Source organism: Acomys russatus, chromosome 23, assembly GCF_903995435.1.
Source record: "Acomys russatus chromosome 23, mAcoRus1.1, whole genome shotgun sequence".
Lineage (NCBI taxonomy): Eukaryota > Metazoa > Chordata > Mammalia > Rodentia > Muridae > Acomys > Acomys russatus.
The window spans coordinates 18,260,156-18,282,987 of NC_067159.1; the positions used below are offsets into that span (position 1 = coordinate 18,260,156).

Below are 22,832 nucleotides of genomic sequence, written 5' to 3' on the forward strand. Positions count from 1 at the left end.
TCACGAATCCAGAAACTGCAGTTTCATTAGCAGCTCTGTCATCTTACTAAACCCAGGAACTGACCCCAGGGCTGATCCCAGGGACTGACCCCAGGGCTGATCCCAGGGACTGACCCCAGGGCTGATCCCAGGGACTGACCCCAGATGTGAGGGTTTTATATATATATATATATATATATATATATATATATATATATATATATATATATATATTTTTTTTTTTTTTTTTTTTTTTTTTTTAAGTCATTCTGCTTTTAGACACACAAACAAAAGAACGGAATGAGCAGCACCAAGTGGGATGACATAAGAAAATTGCACTGTAGCCACATCACACATTGAAAATTGACAGAAAAGGGGTGGGCAGAGAGGGCGGAGTTCTTCTCACTCTCACCTGATCTAAGAGATGTAAAGTACAAGATCTCAGCACCTTAGCTGTCAGGTCAACAGCAGTCTACCCGAGGCGCCGCCTTCTCTGACAATGCTCTCATTTTATAACTGGGTCCACAGCCAGGGAACAAGAGGGAGGAAGGATCAGGGGCAGAAGCGAATGCAACCAGAGGAAAAAGGGTACTTACTCTTCCAGGAAGTGCTGCTGGGGTCCGATGATGGAGCCTGGTCGGCAAATTCTGATCCAAGCAATGATTTCAGCATGTGTAAACCTGTAGTGTTTCATGACATAGCAGGCTATCAACGTCCCAGTTCTTCCTAGACCAGCTGTAAAATAGGAAAGAGATTAAAACGCAAAGTGTATCACGCGCACCCGCAAAAAATATCATGAGACCCTACCCTGTCCACAGACAGCACTGGATTCTAGAGCAACGACGGCAGCAATGGCTGAGGCTCACACAATTTCTCTCATGTAAAAAAACCATACATTTTTCAGGCTGGAGATATAGTAGTTTATTGGCAAAGCACCTGCCAAGCATGAACAATGGCCTTGATTCAATTCCAAGTACAGAAGAAAAAGAAAAAGAAAAAACAACAACAACAACAAAACCAACACAAAATAGAACCACATATATTTTTCTTTAACCAATGGAAAGGGCAAAATGAAGTCACCCTACATTTTAAGGAAAGAAAATGACATGATGAAAAGAAATGGATCTGGAAGCAGAAAGCTGGCTGGATGGGAAGAGAGGGGTGGGCAGAGAAAAGCCTGGAATAAGGCTGTAGTGTGAAGATGGCCAACAGGGGCTGGGACAAAGCAATAAGGAGCACACAGTAGATTGGACATTTTGATCGGATCACAGGGAAATGTAAAATGACCGAAATTTCTGACCTTGAAATTCACCCATGAAAACATCTCATTAGAAAAGGAAACGGGGAAACCAGGTGTAGTGGCACGTGCTTGTCATCCTAGAATTGAGGAGACTGAGGCAGGAGAGTCATGAGGTTCAAGGCCAGCCTGAGCTAAATAGTGAGACCAGAAGGAAAGAGGCAGGAGAGAGAGAGAGAGAGAGAGAGAGAGAGAGAGAGAGGAGGGTAAGGAGGAAGGGAGAGGAAGAAAGACAGGGAGAGGATGAGAGAGAAAGGTGAAATGCAGCGAAATGCAGTTAGAATAGTCTAGACTGGGGCTGTAACTTAGTGATAGTTTGTTTTGCATGCACGAAGCCTTTCCTTGGCCTTCGTTCAATAAACCCACTGACTTGATGAAAAAGAGTCAGAATATCACATTTTCAAGGGTCCCCTTTGTCAGCTTCCCTTGGTCAAATAACAAAGATAATCTAATCTCCAGGACTATGAAATGCACCGTATTTGATCAAAACTGAGAAACAGTCATAATGTCCAATGGCATAATATACATCACTGCTCATCAATTTTTAAACCCAACCTAATTTAAGAAGTATTAAAAATATAGAAAATGAATGTCTTTAAATGAGCTTTTCCATAGTTACTTTAAATGAAGCCACATTTCCTTTTCCGTGCTGTCAGAGAGCAGTGCTCAGGAGTCTGTTATCTCCTCCACTGTGTGGATCCCAGCAGTCAAACTCAGGTGGGCAGGCTTGGCAGCAAGCGCCTTCACCTGCTGAGCCATCTGGCCGGCAGTCCTTTTTATATCACTGCTTCCCAGGAGCATCTATAGATACTTTATTTCTAATCGCCCACCATGAAATTGCACTGTTATGGGTACCTAGTATACACTGTGTGTAAATCTGTACTTTACGCAGGAAAAAAAAAAATTGAAAGGATTTTACCCAACACAAGCAGTTTACCCACTTGATAGCAATACTGCTTACAAGGTCCGTCACACATGAAAACCAAAGGACAAGGATAGTCAAGTTCACGCCTACAGATGCCTGGCGTTGCCTTTCCATCATCTTTCCATTGTGGAAAGCATATATACCCTGTTATTAGATTAGGTAAGATATATATTTATGCCCTAATTATCTCAAGTACCTTTTGACCCAGCTCAAACCTCAACACCAATAAGAGGGTAAAGTTAACAAGTCTGGCTAGACTCTTCACTTTCATTTGGAGAGACTGTTAGAATAATTCTCCAGATGCTTGACAAGGCTAGCAGAGCATGCCAGACCAGGCACCAAGAATCAGCTGGTCCCTGGGGTTTCCAGTTTGGGTCCCTGTCTGGAGAGCAGGCAGGCTTCTTCCTGGGGACTGCCACAACGGCTCCTCATGCAGGGAGCCGCCTGGTACCCCCATCCAGGTTCCTGATCCTACACACACGCAATAGATGGTGCTGTGAATTTTCAATTTCTCTGAAACTGAAGTTGCTTCCCCCCTTTTTTAAAGGAGTCTATAATTTTAGGTCTATAAAAAGAAGCTACTTAGCACTCAATCCTTGGGAGCTCTTACCCACAGTGAACAGGAGTTCTTCGCTAAGTTCCTATTAAAACTTTAACAAAAATGTTAAAGCATCCGTAATTAAAAGGCTCCCAGGCACAGCATGACAAAGGTGCAAGGGGCTCTATTTATACCAAGTGCTTTGGAGTGCCAGGCCTTTTCCTGATTCCCAATAAGGCATCAATATGCACATAACACAATAACAGCGCTGTCATATCTTAGATTAGTATTCGGGCTAGAAAATGTCACCAACTTGCAGCCGTTTCCTTTAATCCGCCACAATACGGACTGCAGACGCTGACCCGTGGGGAGTCTCATACCTCTGCAACAAAGCTGTGTCGGACTTGCCTCCGAGTAACACTTTATGTTGACACATGACATTTTTATTCTCTCCCCAGTCCCCGTGAGAGTTCATTTAACAAAGGATGGGAGTCTCACTTCCACCTCCTTTTAGTTCAATTAAAACACTGAGTGCTGCTTGAAATTTTCAGAAAATTAAGCTGACTTAATCAGGGCAGATGTCAAAGTAATTAGCAAGCCTAGGTAGCTAAGTGTGCCATTAAAAACAAAACAGCTGCAATTAAACCGAAGGTGTGATCCTTATAAAAGAATCTTACATGTGTGAACAAGTGAGAGGGGAAAGGAAGAAGCCGCCTCACATGTAGGCAACACCAAGTATAAATGTGACCTTCCTCCATAAGAACCCACTTCAGCACTTTATAAGGTAATATTGGAAATATGGGAGGGGGGCAGCTCTGCAATGAGAAAAAAAAATGTACATACATTCCTTAAGAGGTAAACACTCACAGCTAAGTGATACACAGAGAAAGTCTGTAGAGCAACAATATTTAACTGCGGAGTTTCTGTTCCCAGTATTTCTTGCGCTATTGAGGGGAGGCAGGGTACACTACGTTTAAATTTAAGCTTGGAATCGTCCACTGCCTCTAGCTCTTCTGATCTTTCCACCTCCACTTCCACTTAGAACCCCGAGCCTTGGGGTGGGGTGGGGTGGGGTGGGGTGGGGTAGGACCTTAAAAAAGCATCCCGTTCAGGACTGAGTGCTCCAACGTCTCTCACTCCCTGCACAGCGCCCGCTCACAGATCTCTGTTTATTCCCATCCACTGCGAGAACAGGACACATGAAGTCAACAAAGGCTGTGCCAGCAATCATAAGATCCTCACAGCTTCAAGCAAGGCAAGGTCCCGACCCTGAGAAGGGTAAGTGAACACAGGGTCCCACCCCTAACCAAGAAGCTGTTTGTATCCATGGATACCCTCTGGCAAAGGGCAAATCAGTCCCCCCACCCCCAGTGGAATCTCACTGTATATGTTAACCACACCTCAGGGCAGGGCCCATACCTGGAAATAGTTGACCAACACAAAGAGAGCTCTATGTCTTTGTGGGGGTAGGGAGCTTTTGTTTAATTTTATCTTGTTTGAGAATTTTTCTTGTCTTATTGGGTTTTGGTTTGGTTTGGTTTGGTTTTGCTTGTTTTGATTTTCATCTTTTGTTTTGTTTTGAGACGTAAAGAAAATGTGAAGTTGAGTGGCTAGGGAGGTAGGGAGGGTAGAGAGGGAGTTGGAGGCAGGGAAACATGATAAAAAAAAAAAATACTGTATGAAAAAAAGTTTAAGTAAAGAAAAAAAAAAAGAAAGCTTTGGGTTTTTTTCTCCCTTGAATTTGTTGATCCAAAATATGGCTTATAAATATACAAACATACACATGACCTTGTAATAACAACCGACCAAAGAAAAGGCCAAATTAATCTCCTGGGGAAAATGCTGACTTTTTTTTTTTTTTTTTTTTTTTGAAACTGAACTTTGAAAGAGTCATAGAACTATCCTGTACCACAGTTCACTGCCACAATCCACAAGCTCTCAGGCTCTTCTGACACATGAGCTACGTGAAAGGCGGGGCCTTGTCTTGCATCTGAGCAACCTTTAGCAATGAGGGACCACAGTGTTATCAGGGTTAGGGTAAGAGACTGGGTTCCAGCTACCTGTGTGTGCGTACACACACACACACACACACACACACACACACACACACACACATGCAAATACAATGAGCCAGGTGCAGCCACCCACCCACAGTGGTCTAATTAAAGATACATTTGGGACTAGAGCACAGAAAAGGAGATTCATTGAAGGTGTTGTGGTGAGGAGAGAAACAGAGAAGTCCAATGACCCTTAAGACCTGCAAAGTGACTTGAAAAGCTGTCAGTGGTGTGAAATATGTCCCCCCACCCCCTACCCCCACACACACATATATACGCACACATACACACAGCTCTCCTTCTAGCTGGCTTCAGCCTTTTCCTTCTTCCAGCATGAAATTACTGAGGAAAATCCAATTTCTTGTGGTCCGTTACCTCAACACCCTGCTAGCCAAGCGCAGCTGGCACAAGATTCTATTTACAGTACTTTTTTGTTCCTGTCAGAAGGGTTACAATAAAACAAACTTAGGGTGCAAATGAAACACATTCAGAACAAGCAAGCTCTCTGCCTCTTGAGAGACGTCAGAAGCAAGCAGGGAGCACGGAGTGCCTTCCTAACAACTCAGGGAGGACTGTCCTACAAGCCAGGGTCCGGCCCTCACAAAGGAGGGTGAGGGAAGAGCTGCGTCAAAGTTGGCTGCAGCCTGGCTTTGGGGGCCATCCCTAAACTGTGGGCCACGTGCAATTTGCTTCCCTCTCTTCCAGCCTGCTGGGAGAACGCAGCTTCGCATCACTGTTCACAGCTCACATGTTCAGCAAAGTTCCTCCACCTACTCAAATCTTAAACATAGAAACAAGGGCCTACAAAATGGTATTTTAATTTCTGTCAGAACCAATGCCACACTGTCTGAATAAGGCAGTTACAGCAGCGCTCCTCGCTTGAAAAGAACTGTACCATCCCCAACACCTACTGGCCGATTTGCATAAAATGCAACAAAAAGCCCTTTGTGGACACAAAGTTATGTGTGCAGTGCCACCTTGCGGCCGAGTGAAGAACTGCCGCTCAGTTCCCAGGAGTGATTTGTCTCCACTGAAATTAAAACTACCAAACTGGAAAACCTACGGTGGAATCTGACCTTCTTCCGACTTTAATATAACGCTCAATTTTAAACGGGAATCCTGTCTTTTGATTTGTTAAAATGGAGACCTACCCTTGCTATACTCTTAACAACCCTTGCCTCATAGTGCCCGTTCCAGAGGCCAAGTATTTGCTTACACAGCTAAGTCTTCCAGTTAATTCTGAGATACCCCCACATCAAGCAATGGATGGGAAGACCCTCCATTCTACGAGGCATATGACTCAGGGGAGGGGCTGGCTGGGGGTAGAAGGGGGTGGAGAGAACATTAAAAGAAGCAATAGAGAGACGCCACAAGATAGTAATGCGCCTGCCTAGGAAGAATGGAGTCCTGTGATTGGAGCCCCAGTATCCACAATAAAGCCAGGCACTGTAATGATCACCTATATATAATCCAGGTGCTCTCGAGTGGGAAGGGTAGAGATGGAGAATTCCTGGTAACTCATCAGCCAATCAATATAACTAAAAAGACAAGCTCCTTAGTTAAGTGAGAGACCCTGTCTCAAAAAAATTTTTTTTTAATTAAAAAAAATTGCAGAGTGACTGAGAAAGACACTTGTCAAACTGTAGCCTACACACGTGTGAACAGAGAGAGAGAGAGAGAGAGAGAGAGAGAGAGAGAGAGAGAGAGATGAAATATCAGATGGTGGAAGACTAAGAAAAAAAGATAATTCTGAAGGGAAAAGGGACAAGGGAACCAATATTTGCCTCTTGACAGGGTTACCTAGGGAAAGATGGCCTTTCCAGCCTATGGCCGTCCTTACGTTACTTCCCTTGCTTATGATGTTTAGAATCAATGAACCTGAGCTGCTCAGAGTTAAAAGTGCAGGCACTGACTAGTCAAGAAAGCTGGGCCACCACCAAGGCAATTAATCCTTTCCCTAGGAAGGGATTTTTTTGTTTTTGTTTTTGTTTTTGTTTTTCGAGACACGATTTCTCTGTGTAGCCCTGGGTGTCCTGGACTCACTTTGCAGACCAGGCTGGCCTCGAACTCACAGAGATCCGCCTGCCTCTGCCTCCCAAGCGCTGGGATTTAAAGGCGTACGCCACACACCTGGCGTAAATATGCTCATGTTCCAACTGTCTAACACAAAAGAAAACCATCCCACAGTATTCTATCACCAGCAGGTCTTGCTCATTATTAGGGGCGCACCCTTCCCAAGCACAGCGGGCCCCTGAGACCTCGAGCACACCTTTGCAGTGGACCGCGATCGCCCCTTCCGTGTTCTCACAGATGTTCAGGAACCTCCGCACGATGTTGTCGCTCGGGGTGCTGCCGTCTATGAAGAACAGGTCATAGTGCTCGAAGCCGGCGTCAGTAAAGCGCTTCGCCTCGTAAATCTTTTTGTTCAGTCTCACGATCGCGGTCACGTTGTTCTTTTTGAAATACGGAAAGTAGGCTTCGGGGGCGTGGAGAGGGTAACCTACAGGCAAACGGGGACAGTCAGCAGACAGCCGCATTCCGCCTCACACTGACAATAACTTATTCAGATCTCACAGAGTTGGGAGGGAAGAGTGTTTCGGGAGGTCTGTGAGGGTCAACAGAGGAGCCATCAAAGCAGCGGCTGACCTAAATATAAACACCAGAGGTGGGTACAACCCAAACAAACAAACAAACAAACAAAAAAAACCTCTGTGTTTTGCAAATAGTTCATTATGGTTGAAAATGTCAATCTCCGAATCCTGGAAGCCTGATCTTGGAAGCTCCAAAAAATGGCAGTTCTGAAGAAAAACGTGCAGAGCAGTAGTACCAGGGTGGTTTGGCATAATATTCCTCCTTAAACATTATCATTCACTTAATTAATGCAGTTCCCCTGGCTAAGGCTTCTTTTGGAGCCAGAGATGCAGCTCCCATCCATAGAACAACTCCCTGCAAAAACGGGGTGTCCCTGCAAGACACAGCATGGAAGAGTTCTCAAAATTATCTCCTTGAAGTTCACAGCTGGGAACTGGGAAAACGGTAACCAAAGGGTCCAATAGACAAGAGGAGTATGAGCAAGGGCCCTAGTGTACGACATGGCAGCTGCAGTTAAGAACAGTGTGCTGGACTGGATCCATGTCTTAAACTTGACAGCCACTCCACAGTATACAGAGTTCCAATCAACCCTATGTGTAATGCAAATATATACATGCTCGATTGAAAATGTTATATTTCAAAGGAAAGTTAAGAGAGTAGCTTTTGGTAGACACTTTCTTTATGGAGAGGGGACAATCTCCAGATGCCTTGGCATGCCCCCCCAACCCACCCCCCCACCCCCAACCCCCCACCCCCCACCCCCCGCCACCCAGCAAGTGAACATTCTTGGGAGCTTCAGAGGTAACTGGGTCACTGATCTACTCTTGGCCAACCATCCAAAGTGACCACTGAGAATTTGGGCCATTGTAAACCTTGCCTTGCAGCCCCAGTGGCTAATAAGACTAATTTCCTAATGCACCAATTACCACCTATCCCTCACTTGGGATGCAGCCGTTCGGGGTTCCTCGGTTGCTGGCAGATTCTTGGCAGACCTGGCAAGTGAAATGACCTCACTAGGAGTTCACGGGGGTCATGTGCTCCAGAGAATGAACTGGAGGGTTTCCACACCGTGCTCCCGGCTACGTGTTCTGCTTTCTCTCAGCTCCAAGCGCTTCAATGCCCTGCTTTGTAATCCCGAGTCTGTCTCCTAGTTTACAGACTACATGTCCAGCATCCTTCCTATTTGCTCTCAAAATAGGAGAGATGACAGGACGACCAAAGAAAGGCTTTCTTCCGATTCTGTCAGCACTTCAGCCAGAACCCCAAGCTCAGCGTGGCATGCCCTGAACCAGCCAGATGCCTTCTCCAGCAACAGAGTCTCCAGTCCCCACTCCTTGAGCCCCAAATCTACACAGCAGCTCTCATTCCCTCCAGAGCTCTGAGCACCAGCAGGTGTTCTTCCTCCAAGTCTCTTGGTCCTAACTCTCCTTTGCATCTTTCATCCCCCCCTCAGCCTCAGAGGGACTCCCTCCCTTCTCCTTAGCCCTCTGTGCTCTTCATTGCTGTCTTTCTTTTCACTCCTCACTGTAAAAAACTCCCTGCATTAAATTCCCTCTGTGGCTAACATCAAGAAATCCAATTGCAAATGCTGTTGGTGATGTATGGAAAGACGGACCCTTATTCACTGTGGGTGGAGGGCAAACTAGTACAGCCATTCTGGAAATCCACATGGAGACTATTCAAAAAATTAAAAACATCAACCACATGACCTAGTGAGCCACTCATGAACATATATCCAAAGGACTCCAATCCTGTCACAAAGACACTTACGCAAGCATACATATTTCTGCCCTAGTCAGACTAGAGGGTATTTGACACCAGCCTGGATGTCCATTAGCAGATGAGTGGATAATGAAAATGTGGTGCCAATTTACAATGGGATTTTACTCAGCCATAAACTAAATAAAATTTACAGAAAAAATAGAGACGGGTGGATCTAGAAAGTAAAATATTAAGCGAGGTGACCCAAACTCAGAAAGACAAAAACCACATGTTCTCTTTCATCTGTGAATCCTAGCTTGTAATGTATACATGTATTATAGAAATGGATGTAGATACAAGTAAAACCTAGAAAACTAAAAAGGAGACCAAGAGCGGGTGAAAATAGGTGCGAAGGAAAAAGAGGAAAGAAGGTCAGAGGGTCACACTGACATGAAAATCAGAACTGAGACTAGGGGAAGGTAATAAGAGATAGCTAGGTATGGGGCAGTAGGAGAGATGATGGAGGACTGGGTGTGGGGCAGTAGGAGAGATGATGGAGGGCTGGGGTGTGGACTGCAGGAGAGATGATGGAGGGCTGGGGTGTGGACTGTAGGAGAGATGATGGAGGGCTGGGGTGTGGACTGTAGGAGAGATGATGGAGGGCTGGGTGTGGGGCAGTAGGAGAGATGATGGAGGACTGGGTGTGGGGCAGTAGGAGAGATGATGGAGGGCTGGGTGTGAGGCAGTAGAAGAGATGATGGAGGACTGGGTGTGGCGCAGTAGGAAAGATGATGGAGGGCTGGGGTGTGAGGCAGTAGGAGAGATGATGGAGGACTGGGTGTGGGGCAGTAGGAGAGATGATGGAGGACTGGGGTGTGGGGCAGTAGGAGAGATGATGGAGGGCTGGGGTGTGGGGCAGTAGGAGAGATGATGGAGGACTGGGTGTGGGGCAGTAGGAGAGATGATGGAGGGCTGGGGTATGGGGCAGTAGGAGAGATGATGGAGGACTGGGTGTGAGGCAGTAGGAGAGATGATAGAGGACTGGGTGTGGGGCAGTAGGAGAGATGATGAAGGGCTGGGGTGTGAGGCAGTAGGAGAGATCATGGAGGACTGGGTGTGGGGCAGTAGGAGAGATGATGGAGGACTGGGTGTGGGACAGTAGGAGAGATGATGGAGGGCTGGGGTGTGAGGCAGTAGGAGAGATGATGGAGGACTGGGTGTGGACAGTAGGAGAGATGATGGAGGGCTGGGGTGTGGGACAGTAGGAGAGAAGATGGAGGACTGGGTGTGGGGCAGTAGGAGAGATGATGGAGGGCTGGGGTGTGGGGCAGTAGGAGAGAAGATGGAGGACTGGGTGTGGGGCAGTAGGAGAGATGATGGAGGGCTGGGGTGTGGAGCAGTAGGAAAGATGATGGAGGGCTGGATATGGGGCAGTAGGAGAGATGATGGAGGGCTGGGGTGTGGACTGTAGGAGAGATGATGGAGGGCTGGGGTATGGACTGCAGGAGAGATGATGGAGGGCTGGGGTGTGGACTGTAGGAGAGATGATGGAGTGCTGGGTGTGGGGCAGTAGGAGAGATGATGGAGGACTGGGTATGGGGCTGTAGGAGAGATGATGGAGGACTGGGTGTGGGGCAGTAGGAGAGATGATGGAGGACTGGGTGTGGGGCAGTAGGAGAGATGATGGAGGACTGGGTGTGGGGCAGTAGGAGAGATGATGGAGGGCTGGGGTGTGGGGCAGTAGGAAACATGATGGAGGGCTGGATATGGGGCAGTAGGAGAGATGATGGAGGGCTGGGGTGTGGACTGTAGGAGAGATGATGGAGGGCTGGGGTGTGGACTGTAGGAGAGATGATGGAGGGCTGGGGTGTGGACTGTAGGAGAGATGATGGAGGGCTGGGTGTGGGGCAGTAGGAGAGATGATGGAGGACTGGGTGTGGGGCAGTAGGAGAGATGATGGAGGACTGGGTGTGAGGCAGTAGGATAGATGATGGAGGACTGGGTGTGGGGCAGTAGGAGAGATGATGGAGGACTGGGTGTGGGGCAGTAGGAGAGATGATGGAGGGCTGGGGTGTGAGGCAGTAGGAGAGATGATGGAGGACTGGGGTGTGGGGCAGTAGGAGAAATGATGGAGGACTGGGTGTGGGGCAGTAGGAGAGATGATGGAGGGCTGGGGTGTGAGGCAGTAGGAGAGATGATGGAGGACTGGGTGTGGGGCAGTAGGAGAGATGATGGAGGGTTAGATATGAGGCAGTAGGAGAAATGATGTAGGGCTGGGGTGTGGGGCAGTAGGAGAAATGATGGAGGGCTGGGGGTGTGGGCAGTAGGAGGAGATGATGGGAGGGGCTGGGGTGTGAGGCAGTAGGAGAGATGATGGAGGGCTGGGGTGTGGGGGCAGTAGTAGAGAGATGATGGAGGGGTTAGATATGAGGCAGTAGTAGGAGAAATGATGTAGGGCTGGGTGTGGGGCTAGTAGGAGAAATGATGGAGGGCTGGGTGTTGGGGCAGTAGGAAAGATGATGGAGGGCTGGATATGGGGCAGTAGGAGAGATGATGGAGGGCTGGGGTGTGGACTGTAGGAGAGATGATGGAGGGCTGGGTGTGGGCAGTAGGAGAGATTGAGGACTGGGTGTGGGGCAGTAGGAGAGATGATGGAAGGCTGGGGTTGTGGGGCAGTAGGAAACATGATGGAGGGCTGGATAATGGGGCAGTAGGGAGAGATGATGGAGGGCTGGTGTGTGGACTGTAGGAGAGATGATGGAGGGCTGGTTGTGTGGACTTGTAGGAGGATGATGGAGGCTGGGGTGTGGACTGTAGGAAGAGATGATGGGGGCTGGGTGTGGGGCAATAGGAGAGATGATGGAGGAACTGGGTGTGAGGCAGTAGGAGAGATGATGGCGGACTGGGTGTGGGGCAGTAGGAGAGATGAGGAGGACTGGGGTGGAGGGCAGTAGGAGAGATGATGGAGGGCTGGGGTGTGAGGCAGTAGGAGAGATGATGGAGGACTGGGTGTGGGGCAGTAGGAGAGATGATGGAGGACTGGGTGTGGGGCAGTAGGAGAGATGATGGAGGGCTGGGGTGTGGGGCAGTAGGAGAGATGATGGAGGACTGGGTGTGGGGCAGTAGGAGAGATGATGGAGGGCTGGGGTGTGAGGCAGTAGGAGAGATGATGGAGGACTGGGTGTGGGGCAGTAGGAGAGATGATGGAGGGCTGGGGTGTGGGGCAGTAGGAGAGATGATGGAGGGTTAGATATGAGGCAGTAGGAGAAATGATGTAGGGCTGGGGTGTGGGGCAGTAGGAGAAATGATGGAGGGCTGGGGTGTGGGGCAGTAGGAAAGATGATGGAGGGCTGGATATGGGGCAGTAGGAGAGATGATGGAGGGCTGGGGTGTGGACTGTAGGAGAGATGATGGAGGGCTGGGTGTGGGGCAGTAGGAGAGATGATGGAGGACTGGGTGTGGGGCAGTAGGAGAGATGATGGAGGACTGGGGTGTGGACAGTAGGAGAGATGATGGAGGGCTGCGTTTGGGCCAGTAGGAGAGATGATGGAGGACTGGGGTGTGGACAGTAGGAGAGATGATGGAGGGCTGCGTTTGGGCCAGTAGGAGAGATGATGGAGGACTGGGTGTGGGGCAGTAGGTGAGATGATGGGGAGGGGACTCAAACACATTTGTTTCAAAAATACCATAATAGTATCTAATACCGTGCATGCTAATTTTTTTAATTAAATGAATAAAATTTTAAACGAGTACATAAAAATTCCTTCCGGCTGGAATCCTTGGGCATGGTCCTGTTCTCCTGCGTAGACCCTGAAGACACACTGTTTCTTCCGGCTGTTGCCCATTTTCTAGTTCTCCCGCCTTCTCTTGCCATTTGTGAGCTGCCTCACACAGGCCAGTAGACGTTGTTTTCGTTCATTTATCAGTATTGGGTCTCCTGCCAGCAAGGAGTTGCATCAGCCCAAGATGGAGGCGGAGCTGGAAAGCAGGATTTACTAGTCCCGACCTGGCTGCACTTGAGCAAACAGGTTACAGGGAACTCACCTCACAACTCCTGTGTGAACACAGCAATACATCCACAGAGGGAGCAAACACATGCTCTTTTACTGACAGAAACCACGTCGGTAAGTCTAGACGGCTCCCTCGTCTCCCGACTACAGACTCATGGGGCAAGGAGAGAATGCAGTGGTTGCCATGAGGATATAAAAGCCATCCGAGGGACTCTGTGTCCAGGGGATATACCCAGCTTGGCTGTGGCAGCCTCTGGGAGCCTCTGCTCTCCCTACCACCAAGGGGCAAGACCCTCTCCTTTACACACGGTTGTCCGTGAGAACAAGTGGGGGCTTGGGCTAATACAGCTAAACTGTAAAAGAAAGCATGGACATCTTTTGAGAAAGAAGCCATGGCACACTTGTAAACACATGGTACTGGGACACAGAGCTAATGATGAGGACAGTAATAGTACCTAATTTTACTAATCACTTGCAAGGGACCACATATGGATTATCTCATTAAACCCCACAGTTGCAGAATAAGTGACACCTGCACAGTTTACTGGCCCAAGCACACTTAGCTAGCCAGCATTTAAACCCTGTAACTCAAAGCACCTGTGCTGGTGCTTATTTTGGATAAAGCCCAACTCCATCCTATTCATCAGGACACTAAGCCGGGTTAAAAAAAAAAATGAAGGAAGGAAGGAAGGAAGGAAAAGAAAACTCTTAAAAATGACTTTGAATTTATTGAAATCAAGGAATAATGCAAATGGAATTGTCCCAAAGGAATAATCCTATGACCTCTCAACAAATGTGTGGCTGGCGCTGTTATCCTATAGTTGTGAGGAACTAGTTTTTGCACTGGGTGGGAATCTACCAGCCCACCCAGAGCAGATGGATGGCTCACTCAACCCTTACTCCATCTTGCCACTAGATGGCGACATGGCATCAGTGACTCACGGGACCCAGAGGAACTAAAGAGCAACCAAACACAATTTCAGACCTAAGAGAAACTTCAGTTCATCTCTTCCCAGCCCTTCACTTTAAAGTTGGAAATGTGAAGAAATGCTGAGTTAAGTGACTCATCGGTGATAAAAATATAGTTGTATATCTGCTAAGGGAAATGATAGCTTAAGGCCAGTTATCTGGTATCCTCACTGGCTGCCTAAAGATGTGGTCTATTCTCCTTATTGGGCCATACAAGGGAATTGATGCTCCCAGAAGGCAGAAAAGTCACTGCAGGTTCCACAGCCAGTAGGGGACAGAGGAGCCAGGCTTCTCTCCTTAAATGGACATACAATCAATTTCTGGGATTCTTTGTCTCAAGCTAGCCTGCTATCCTTGTGTGTGTGTGTGTGTGTGTGTGTGTGTGTGTGTGTGTGTGTGTGTGTGTTTCACATTTCCCATTAAAAGAATTGTTTTGAAGCCAGGCGTGGTGGCGCACACCTTTAATCTCAGCTCTCGGATCTCTGTGAGTTCAAGGCTAGACTGGTCTACAGATCGAGTTCCAGGACAGCCAAGGCTACATGTCGAAAAACCAAAACCAAATGAAGAAAAAAAGGAAGGAAGGAAGGAAGGAAGGCAGAATTGTTTTGAAATCTAAAATCCAAAATACATGTTTTATTCTAGTTATAATTCATTAATGAATTCAAATTTATTTTTTAAAAAAAAAAACAGACTGTTATCTTCTCACCGCCAAAACAACATAAGTCATGGTGGCTCAGTGAGTGTCCTGGTCGCTCTCTGTTCACACACACGCTTAACATTCCCACGTGCTTTCTGCTCAGATCCCACGATCACAGGACTTCCTTTTGCTCCCACCCAACAACAGCTGCTTGATCATCAAATGTTTTCAAATCTCAGCTTTTCCTTACCTATCCACCTATAGCTAGATGCTAAGACCCTATCGCTCGTGGCACAACACACTTCAGACAAAGGACACAGAAAAAACAAGCTAGACCAGATCTGGAAAGCCTATGACTGGGGAGGTCGGTCACAGGCCCTGGAAGGTAGGAGATCGACTACTGTCACTTTGCTAACTGGACACCCGGTCACACTGCTCTCTAAATATTTTTGTTCGTGCCCATAAATTAGTGCTGCTCTCAGCGTTGGCTCGGCGTTGGTCAGAGAAGCTGTGGGCATCAGTCAATGCAGACATTCACTAATTTGGTTAGAATGTGAAGAGGAAGTTGAGTGCTCAGCGACACCTCTTTCTCCCTCCCTTCCTCCCTCCTTCTCTTTATCTCTCCCTCCTTCTCTCCCTCCCTCCCCCTTCTCCCTCTCCAAGTCACATACACACACACTCACACACACACACACACACACACACACACCACAGAGGCCCAAGAAATATTGAAAATGAGATAGACAGAATGTTAGAGCTATGGCGCTGTAAAGTAGAGCTACTTTCTAGACATGGCATGGCTGTTGTACTTATGAACTCAGTAGCTGTGGTCACCTGCACAAGACTGCCCAAAATCAAGCTGAAATCGGCATTTCAACATGGATGGGAGAGGGGCTCATACGTTTCCATCCTTCGCTTGGAAATTGATGGACGTTAGAGGTGGAGGAAGCCTTTGATATTGGGCGTGTGGCTACCAGAACTTACTCTTGCTTGTGTGCACGGGTCCACACCAGTTCAAAGGGGCAACACTAACTGGACTCAGTGTGGTTTTATTGTTGTTTTTGTTTTTTATGAAAAAGACATGAAGATGTGAGGGAAAGAATTGGAAGTCCTAAGGGGAACCGGAGTGGGATTTAGAGATCCGATATGACAAAGATATATTGTGTATACACATATGAAATTCTGGGATAAACATTAAAATATTTATTTAAAAAAAGAAGAAAACCAGATTTTCTATTAAGAAACCCCTCTCTCGCCTTCATCAGAAGATACGGTTTCTTAAAATAAAGTAGAAATGCCAAGTTTTCCTTGTAATTGGATCAAAATTACTAATCTTACTATAAGATTATTTTAATCTCAAAAAGTTTTTAAGTTAAAGTTCTCTACAAAAAAAGACCATGACGCAGCACCTACAGAACGTTAACTCTTAGGCAGGAGACCCTAACTCGGTGGTTCTCAACCTGTGGGTCACGACCCCTAAAGGGTTGAATAACCTTGTCACAGGGTTGCATAACAGATATTTATATTACTATTCATAGCAGCAGCAAAGTTAAAGTTGTGAAGTAACAACAAAACGATTTTATGTTTGGGGGTCACCACAACATGAGGAACGGTATTAAAGAGTCACACACAGCGTTAGGTAGGTTGAGAACCACTGCTCTCGTTAAACATCGACATTTTAGCTACAACAGTCTTAAATAAAACTGCTTCAGTTATGTGTGCTCACCAGAATTTGGCCTCAGCTCAATGGTTTGACTGGTCTATTTTTCAAATTCTTCTTAGTCTACCCAAATAAAGTAAATGACCTGTTTATGGCAGCCTGAAAGCTTGTGTCTTAAACCAAGGTTATGGGTAGCTGGAGAGATGGTTCACAAGTTAAGAGTGTGGAGTGCTCTTACAGTGGACCAAAGCCGGGTTCCCAGTACCCATGTCAGGCAGCGCACCACCAACCACCTACAACTCCAGCCCCAGGGGACCTGATGGCCTCTTCTGAACTCTGCATGCAACGTATTCCATGTACACATGCGCATGCAGATACACACATGCAGGAGCACACACACACAAACACACACACACACTCACATACTTAAAAATAAAACAAATCTGCTTTTAAAATAAAGTAAAACAGGGCTAAAGCTCATAGTATTATAAGTTGTAACACACAAGCTAATACTGCCCAATTTTGAAAATTATGAATAAATATTCCTCAAAGGGTATTAGTGAAGGGAAAGAATTGTATATAGAAACAGGAGAAAGTAATGAAAGTAAACTAAAATAAATGTTTAGGTGGAGAACACAACCTACCGTTTTCAATTTTGCTTTTAGGATGTGGTCCACTAAATGCTAAAAATTTTCCTGGAACGATCCAGTTGAAGTCCCCATTTTCAACTCGCTGGCAGAATTTTGGGGAAAAAGAAAAGAAAAATAGCTTATAATTTTTATACACTATAGACAGTCCATACAAATAACTTATCCCAGTATCAGTACTAGATTAATTGCATGAAGGGAAACTAATACAAGTGTCAAGATGCACCTTTTTTAAAAAAGCTATTTATAAATCCACTTCATTTAAAAAAAGTTTTTACTCAGATGATGAAAAAAATCTAGATTGTATGAAGAGGTCATTTGTCTTACTCCAAACTTATCTCCTGGTCAGCCTACACTGAAATAAGATGAAAATATTTTTATTCCAGAAAAATAACTATGCTGAGAGAAGAGAAAAATGGGAAATATGAGCCCTTCTATGAACATGGTAGACAGCGTTTAAATGATGAAAAAAGTATGAATATCTAGTCACAATAAACATACTCTCTTTTTCCGGTTTTTGTTGTTGTGGCTGAATATGTCTGCTTTCAATGCTGATTTAAGGACTGGCAAAGGGCACCACAAACCTCTCAGCCAAGGCCTCCTGCAGGAGGCACCAAACCCAAACAAAGGCTGCCAGCTGTGGCCAATTGGTCACCCTGGAAAGGTGACACTGCCTCTGACCTTCCAAATAAACTTCCCAGGAAAATCTTTCTTTAAAATATTGACTATATTTAAATACATTTTTAAATCCTATGAAACCAAAAGAAATGTATCTGCTGACTGATAAAATCTTTATTAACCTCTGGTTAACATAGTCAAAGTGATCATCAGAAAAGTCCTAAAGACCAAGAAATCAGTCACCTTCCCGCATTCCAGTACCACCTCTCTTTCTCTCCCTTCCCTTGTGCTACAACTTATCAGGACTGGGACAGAGATTGGGTTATACCCAAGACTTTGCAGGTAGTTGGGAGACTTCTATGTAATACATTACAGAATATTCACACCTCCACACCTAACTCCACCCTTGGCCCAAGTCTCCATATCATCCAGGAGGGTGGCAGAAAGAGTGCTTAAAAAAAAAAAAAACAACAACAACAACAATTGTGATGTCTTTTTAAAAAATCATAAAGATGTTTTTGCATTTTTCTAACCTCTGAAACAATAAACGCACACTGACAGTACAGCTTAATACAGAAGTACACCACAGGGATGATTTGAAAGTTGAACTCTCTCTTTCTGATGGTGTAGTGGAGAGAAACTGAGGAGTTTGAGTAGAAAAAAAAAAAAAACAAATACAGAAGTACAAATGTCATGAAGCTGGACCCTTTATGAGCTTAACCACAGTCAATATTTGAGTTGTTGGGTTAAAACTACATTTCCATGTCCAGATGATTGATTTAGTTCTACTTTTGAGTGAGTGTGATGGAAGAAAGGGGGCGTGTCCAATGTGTGTTGCCTACGCCCCCTCAACTAGTAACAACTGAGAGTGAGCGCTACAATGGTAGACAGACAGTTGGCAAGGGAGAGCAATAGGGTAGGGATATTTGAGAGATTGTTTCCAACATTCCAGGCCAAGTGAACACCTCTGCAGACTCAACCACAGGGTGGAAAAATCCAGTATGCTTGCTGATGTCATGTTAATGCTCAAGATGTAAAGGCCTGGGAACAGCAGTACACACGTTGTTGTTGAAACTTAAAAGCCAGTGTACTTGAATCACAGAAACCATTGTTCATCCAAAAATCATGAGGTTTTTTTGGGTTTGGGGGTGGGCAAAGGGAACAAAAAGGCTCACAAGGAAGCTTGAGAAAGATGATCAGAGATAGCAAGAAGAAAATTACAAGAGTAGCCATCTTACAAAATGAGGAAGGAAAATGTTTTCACAATTAGAGACTGGCTTGGTTTTGGACACTCCTATGTTGACAGGAACATCAAACCATAATAGTTACAGAGACCACACCTCAGATAATTTGGAAGTTAAAGAACATACCTAAAATCCCAGCACTTGGAAAGCTGAGGCAAGAGGTCTGCTATGAGTTCCAGGCCAGTTGGACTACAATATCAGGAAAGCAAAAACAAAACTCCGAGAGACACAGAGAGAGAAAGCAGTGAAGGGAGAGAAAGGAAATAAAATTAATCAAACAATAATTAGAGATGGAGAGAAAACATGAGGGATTGTTTAGGAGAGAATCTATCCTAACACGTTTTATAGCCTGGAGAACGGGACCTGTGACTAGCAATGAGTGTAATTTATCCGCACATGTGGAAGCCCCAGGTCACTCTCCAGTAGCAGCTGTAGTGTCCAGGAAGGAATTCAGTGAGCTTAAACTTTGAGTGGTGAAATAAATACAGCAGGATGGTTCCAGAAGCATGCTTCAAATAGTTCTCCTAGCCAGATCCCCATGGGAGGCACACCTCTGTAATTGCTCCAGATGGCTGAGGACATGCCCACACATCTGCACCCTGAGGCCTCCCTGACCCCAGTCCTAGGGCAGGAGTAGGCAGTCCTGCCCACAATCTAGGAACAACAGAAAATCACGGGGCAAGTGGCATCCAGATTCCATTCCAGTTTGCTCTACAGAGCCACTCCCAAGCACAGCCTTGCCCCATCACACACTTGACTCCTGCTACTGGCCTGAGATGGAGACCTAACGAAATCCACTGGTTCTCACACAGACTGTGCTGAAGGGAAAACTCAGAGTCAACACCACTGGTTACTACGACAATTTCCTGATGCAATGAAGGCTATGGTCAGCCTAGACAGTTCCAAGTCATACAATAAACTAAGTTGTTATCACCTACAAATCCAACCTTAGATTCCACTAACCAGTGATCTATGTTGCAAATAACTGATTTTTTTTTAAGTTATAATTTCTTCCAGCATAGATGAGCCAATGATGAAAGAAAGGTACATCATTTCAAAAAAGCATTCTAAGTGTCGTGGAGGGTTGCTACAAAAATAAGAACAAGTTCCTAATTAAAAGTCACAGTCTAGGGAGTTTGCTGTGAGATTGTGTCTCCTAATATCAGAAGTTACACCCCAAGAGTCTCACCAAGACTGCTCAAATATGAGCTGAACAAGTATCATATCGATGAACACACCAAACTAGACAGAAAAAAAGCCCATGAGACTTCAACTCTGGTCCTCCTATCTCAACCCTCTCGTGCACCTCTACCATGTGCCAGCATCACAGATGGCATGCCACCAGACATAGGTTTGGGGAATCTACAACCTGGTTTTCATGCTCGCTTGGCCAATCTTTTTCCAATTGAACCATCTCCCTGGTCCTAGCATTATTTTTTGAGAAGCAAAGTTTCCCAGTCAGAGTGATGGGGATGGAGCTGCCTGGGCAGGGACTGGGACAAGCAGAGGCCCCAGTAGCCAGCAGGTGTGATGTGTGTTTACTGGGCATTGAGCAGGTGTGATCATGACCTCTGTGTGCCAAGGTAGAAACAAACAAGCAGCCCTGTGCAGGGCCCCTGCACCTGAGCAAGTAGGAGTCCCTCTGTAATCAGGCCAACAGTAGCCAGGTGTTGGCTCTCTCTTGCCAAGGTCAAAGATGTGACCCAGATTGTCAGTGTATGAGAAAATAAGGTCAAGCCTTGTTTGACAGTCTGAAAAACAACCCTCCTACTGACAGCACTATTTCACAGAAAGCATTTTTTCAAAAAGTGGGGGAAGACTTATTAGGGTAGGGGAGATAATGACAGATATAAAATAGCCCAAAGAAAGCCATGTAAGTAACTGCCCAGGGCTGAAGTCGATCTTGAACTTTGAACTCTGTCTTATCACTAAGGGGCTACTTAAGGCAACTCTTTGAAATTGCATGGGCCAAAAGCTAAGTGAGGTAAGGTAAATAACTGCGAACCACAGTGATAAGTGCCCTCCCACCCCCGCCCAAAACAAGGTCACCACTGAAGTCCCTTTCTCTGCGTTTCTTCTTCAGTCATTACCACCCACAACTAGAAACAAGACACTGCTAGTGGATGACCTCACTCTGCATTTTCCCTGTGAGGTCACCTGATCATGGACCACTCATAAAGAACAGAATGCCTTCTAGAAAGCAGAGGGAATTAGCTCTAAATCCTTCCTGGTGGACAGAAAGTAAACACATCATCATTAATAGGCAATAGTCTTTAGGTCTTGTTTGTTAAGAACAACTTACTCCCAAAATAATATAGGAGAAACTAACTGATGGCACTGCGTATACTACACCAAGGTCCTCAAAGCAGAAGAGCGTCTTGTAGTGACTACACCACTAGAGGGCACACTGTCCATGTCCACACAGGTACACAGCGGCACAGTGTGAATTGAACACTGGGGCTTTCACGGGCACCATTTCTCCCTAGGACAAAAGGTCTATGTTATTTTCCTGAACTGATCCATGGCCAGATTTCAAAGGAGTGGCTGAATCTCAAAGGATTCTTTGAGATCACTTTATGAGCCCTGTTGTAAAGTACAGACATTTTGACACTGATTCCTACACGGAGCTTCCAGATCATTCTTCGGATGTTTGTCCGGTTGGTTGGTTGGTTGGTTGGTTAGTTGGTTGGTTGGTTGGTTGTCTGGCTGCTTAGTTGATTCTGGAGATCCCTCGAATTGCCGACAGAGTTCTGCCTGTTTGAGTAATGTGAGTCTTAGCAGTGGGACAGACAGGTCGATGTGAGGACCTGAAGAGACCATATTTTGGAAGGCATTGTGGCCAGACCCGAGCATCTGGTGCTATTTCTCGGTTCTGAAGGGAGTGAACCACTGCAGCTCACATGAAAACACCCAAGTTCCTGAGGCATCTTTCTCCAATCTTGCTAAATTGGACAATCTTGAAAAGACTCCCAGTGAACACTTAGACCAGATAAAGCAAGGAGATAGGTTCCTTTAGGCTTCATGTCACACAGGGGGACCACGACAAAGCATGGCCAAGCCTGTCATTTTGTGGAATATTTACCCTAGCTACTGTGTCTTAAAAGTGTGAACAGACCAAATTCAGGTATGCCATAGTGTAAACTCCACACTGGATTTGGAAGGCATAATGTTGTAAAAGTGTAAAATACTTCATTAAAAATCTCTGTATTAACTATATTTTGAGATATGTCAGAAATATTGAATTAACTGAAATGTATTATTTAAAATGCCTTCAACCATTTCTTTTCAGCATTTCTAAATGTGGCTACTGGAATATTTAATATTCAATGTGACTAATTATAGATGGCATGCTTTAGATTCTTGAATGGCAGGTGACAGTAGATGTGACCTTTGAGTAATGGGCACTGGTTCATTGTTAGACCTGAAGCAAGTACTTACAGTCTGCTGACCTATCCTCTGTGTTTGTATGTAGCATTCTGATCACAGAAACCTCCTTTAAAGGGCTGAGCAGATGACTCGGCAGTTAGCGCACCCGCCATGCAAGTGTGAGGACCAGCCCTGGATTCCCCTAAAACCTACCTACATAACCATCTGGTGGGTTTGACAGCCTGCCTGTAACTCTAGCCTCCAAAGGCCAAGACAAGGGATTCGTGGAACATGTTGGTGAGCTCTGAATCTGACTGAGAGACCAACTCTTCCTTATTGAATAAGGTAGAAGAATAATAGATGATTTATTAACCTCAGGCCTCCACATGCTCATGCACACACGTACACATCCACCCAAACACACAAACATGGTGGGCCCCACACATGCAAAGCCACGCATATGCATACAGGTACACTACATACAAGCATAAAAATGGGGAAGGAACTCTTTAATGTCACACATGGCCTCACTGGCTTAGTGGTTGGTTGGTTGGTTGGTTGGTTGGTTGGTTGGTATGTATTATTTGAGATA

The 22,832-nt window shown here is 45.8% G+C and overlaps 1 protein-coding gene and 1 non-coding gene across 6 annotated transcripts in view; one reads left to right on the forward strand and one right to left on the reverse strand.

Annotated features, from left to right (window-relative positions):
• Cdc14a (cell division cycle 14A) overlaps window positions 1-22,832 on the reverse strand; it is a 160,239-nt gene that overhangs the window by 54,235 nt on the left and 83,172 nt on the right. For all 5 annotated transcript variants that reach the window (XM_051166034.1, XM_051166033.1, XM_051166035.1 and 2 more), the window contains 3 exons: window positions 17,010-17,097; window positions 7,066-7,296; window positions 576-714 (listed from right to left, as the gene is read on the reverse strand). In XM_051166034.1, the coding sequence (XP_051021991.1) occupies window positions 576-714; window positions 7,066-7,296; window positions 17,010-17,097 (458 nt within the window). The remainder of the gene's footprint in view (window positions 1-575; window positions 715-7,065; window positions 7,297-17,009; window positions 17,098-22,832) is intronic.
• LOC127206792 (small nucleolar RNA SNORD26) lies at window positions 18,214-18,288 on the forward strand. The gene has a single exon (XR_007832883.1). It is a non-coding gene; the product is annotated as a small nucleolar RNA SNORD26 (small nucleolar RNA).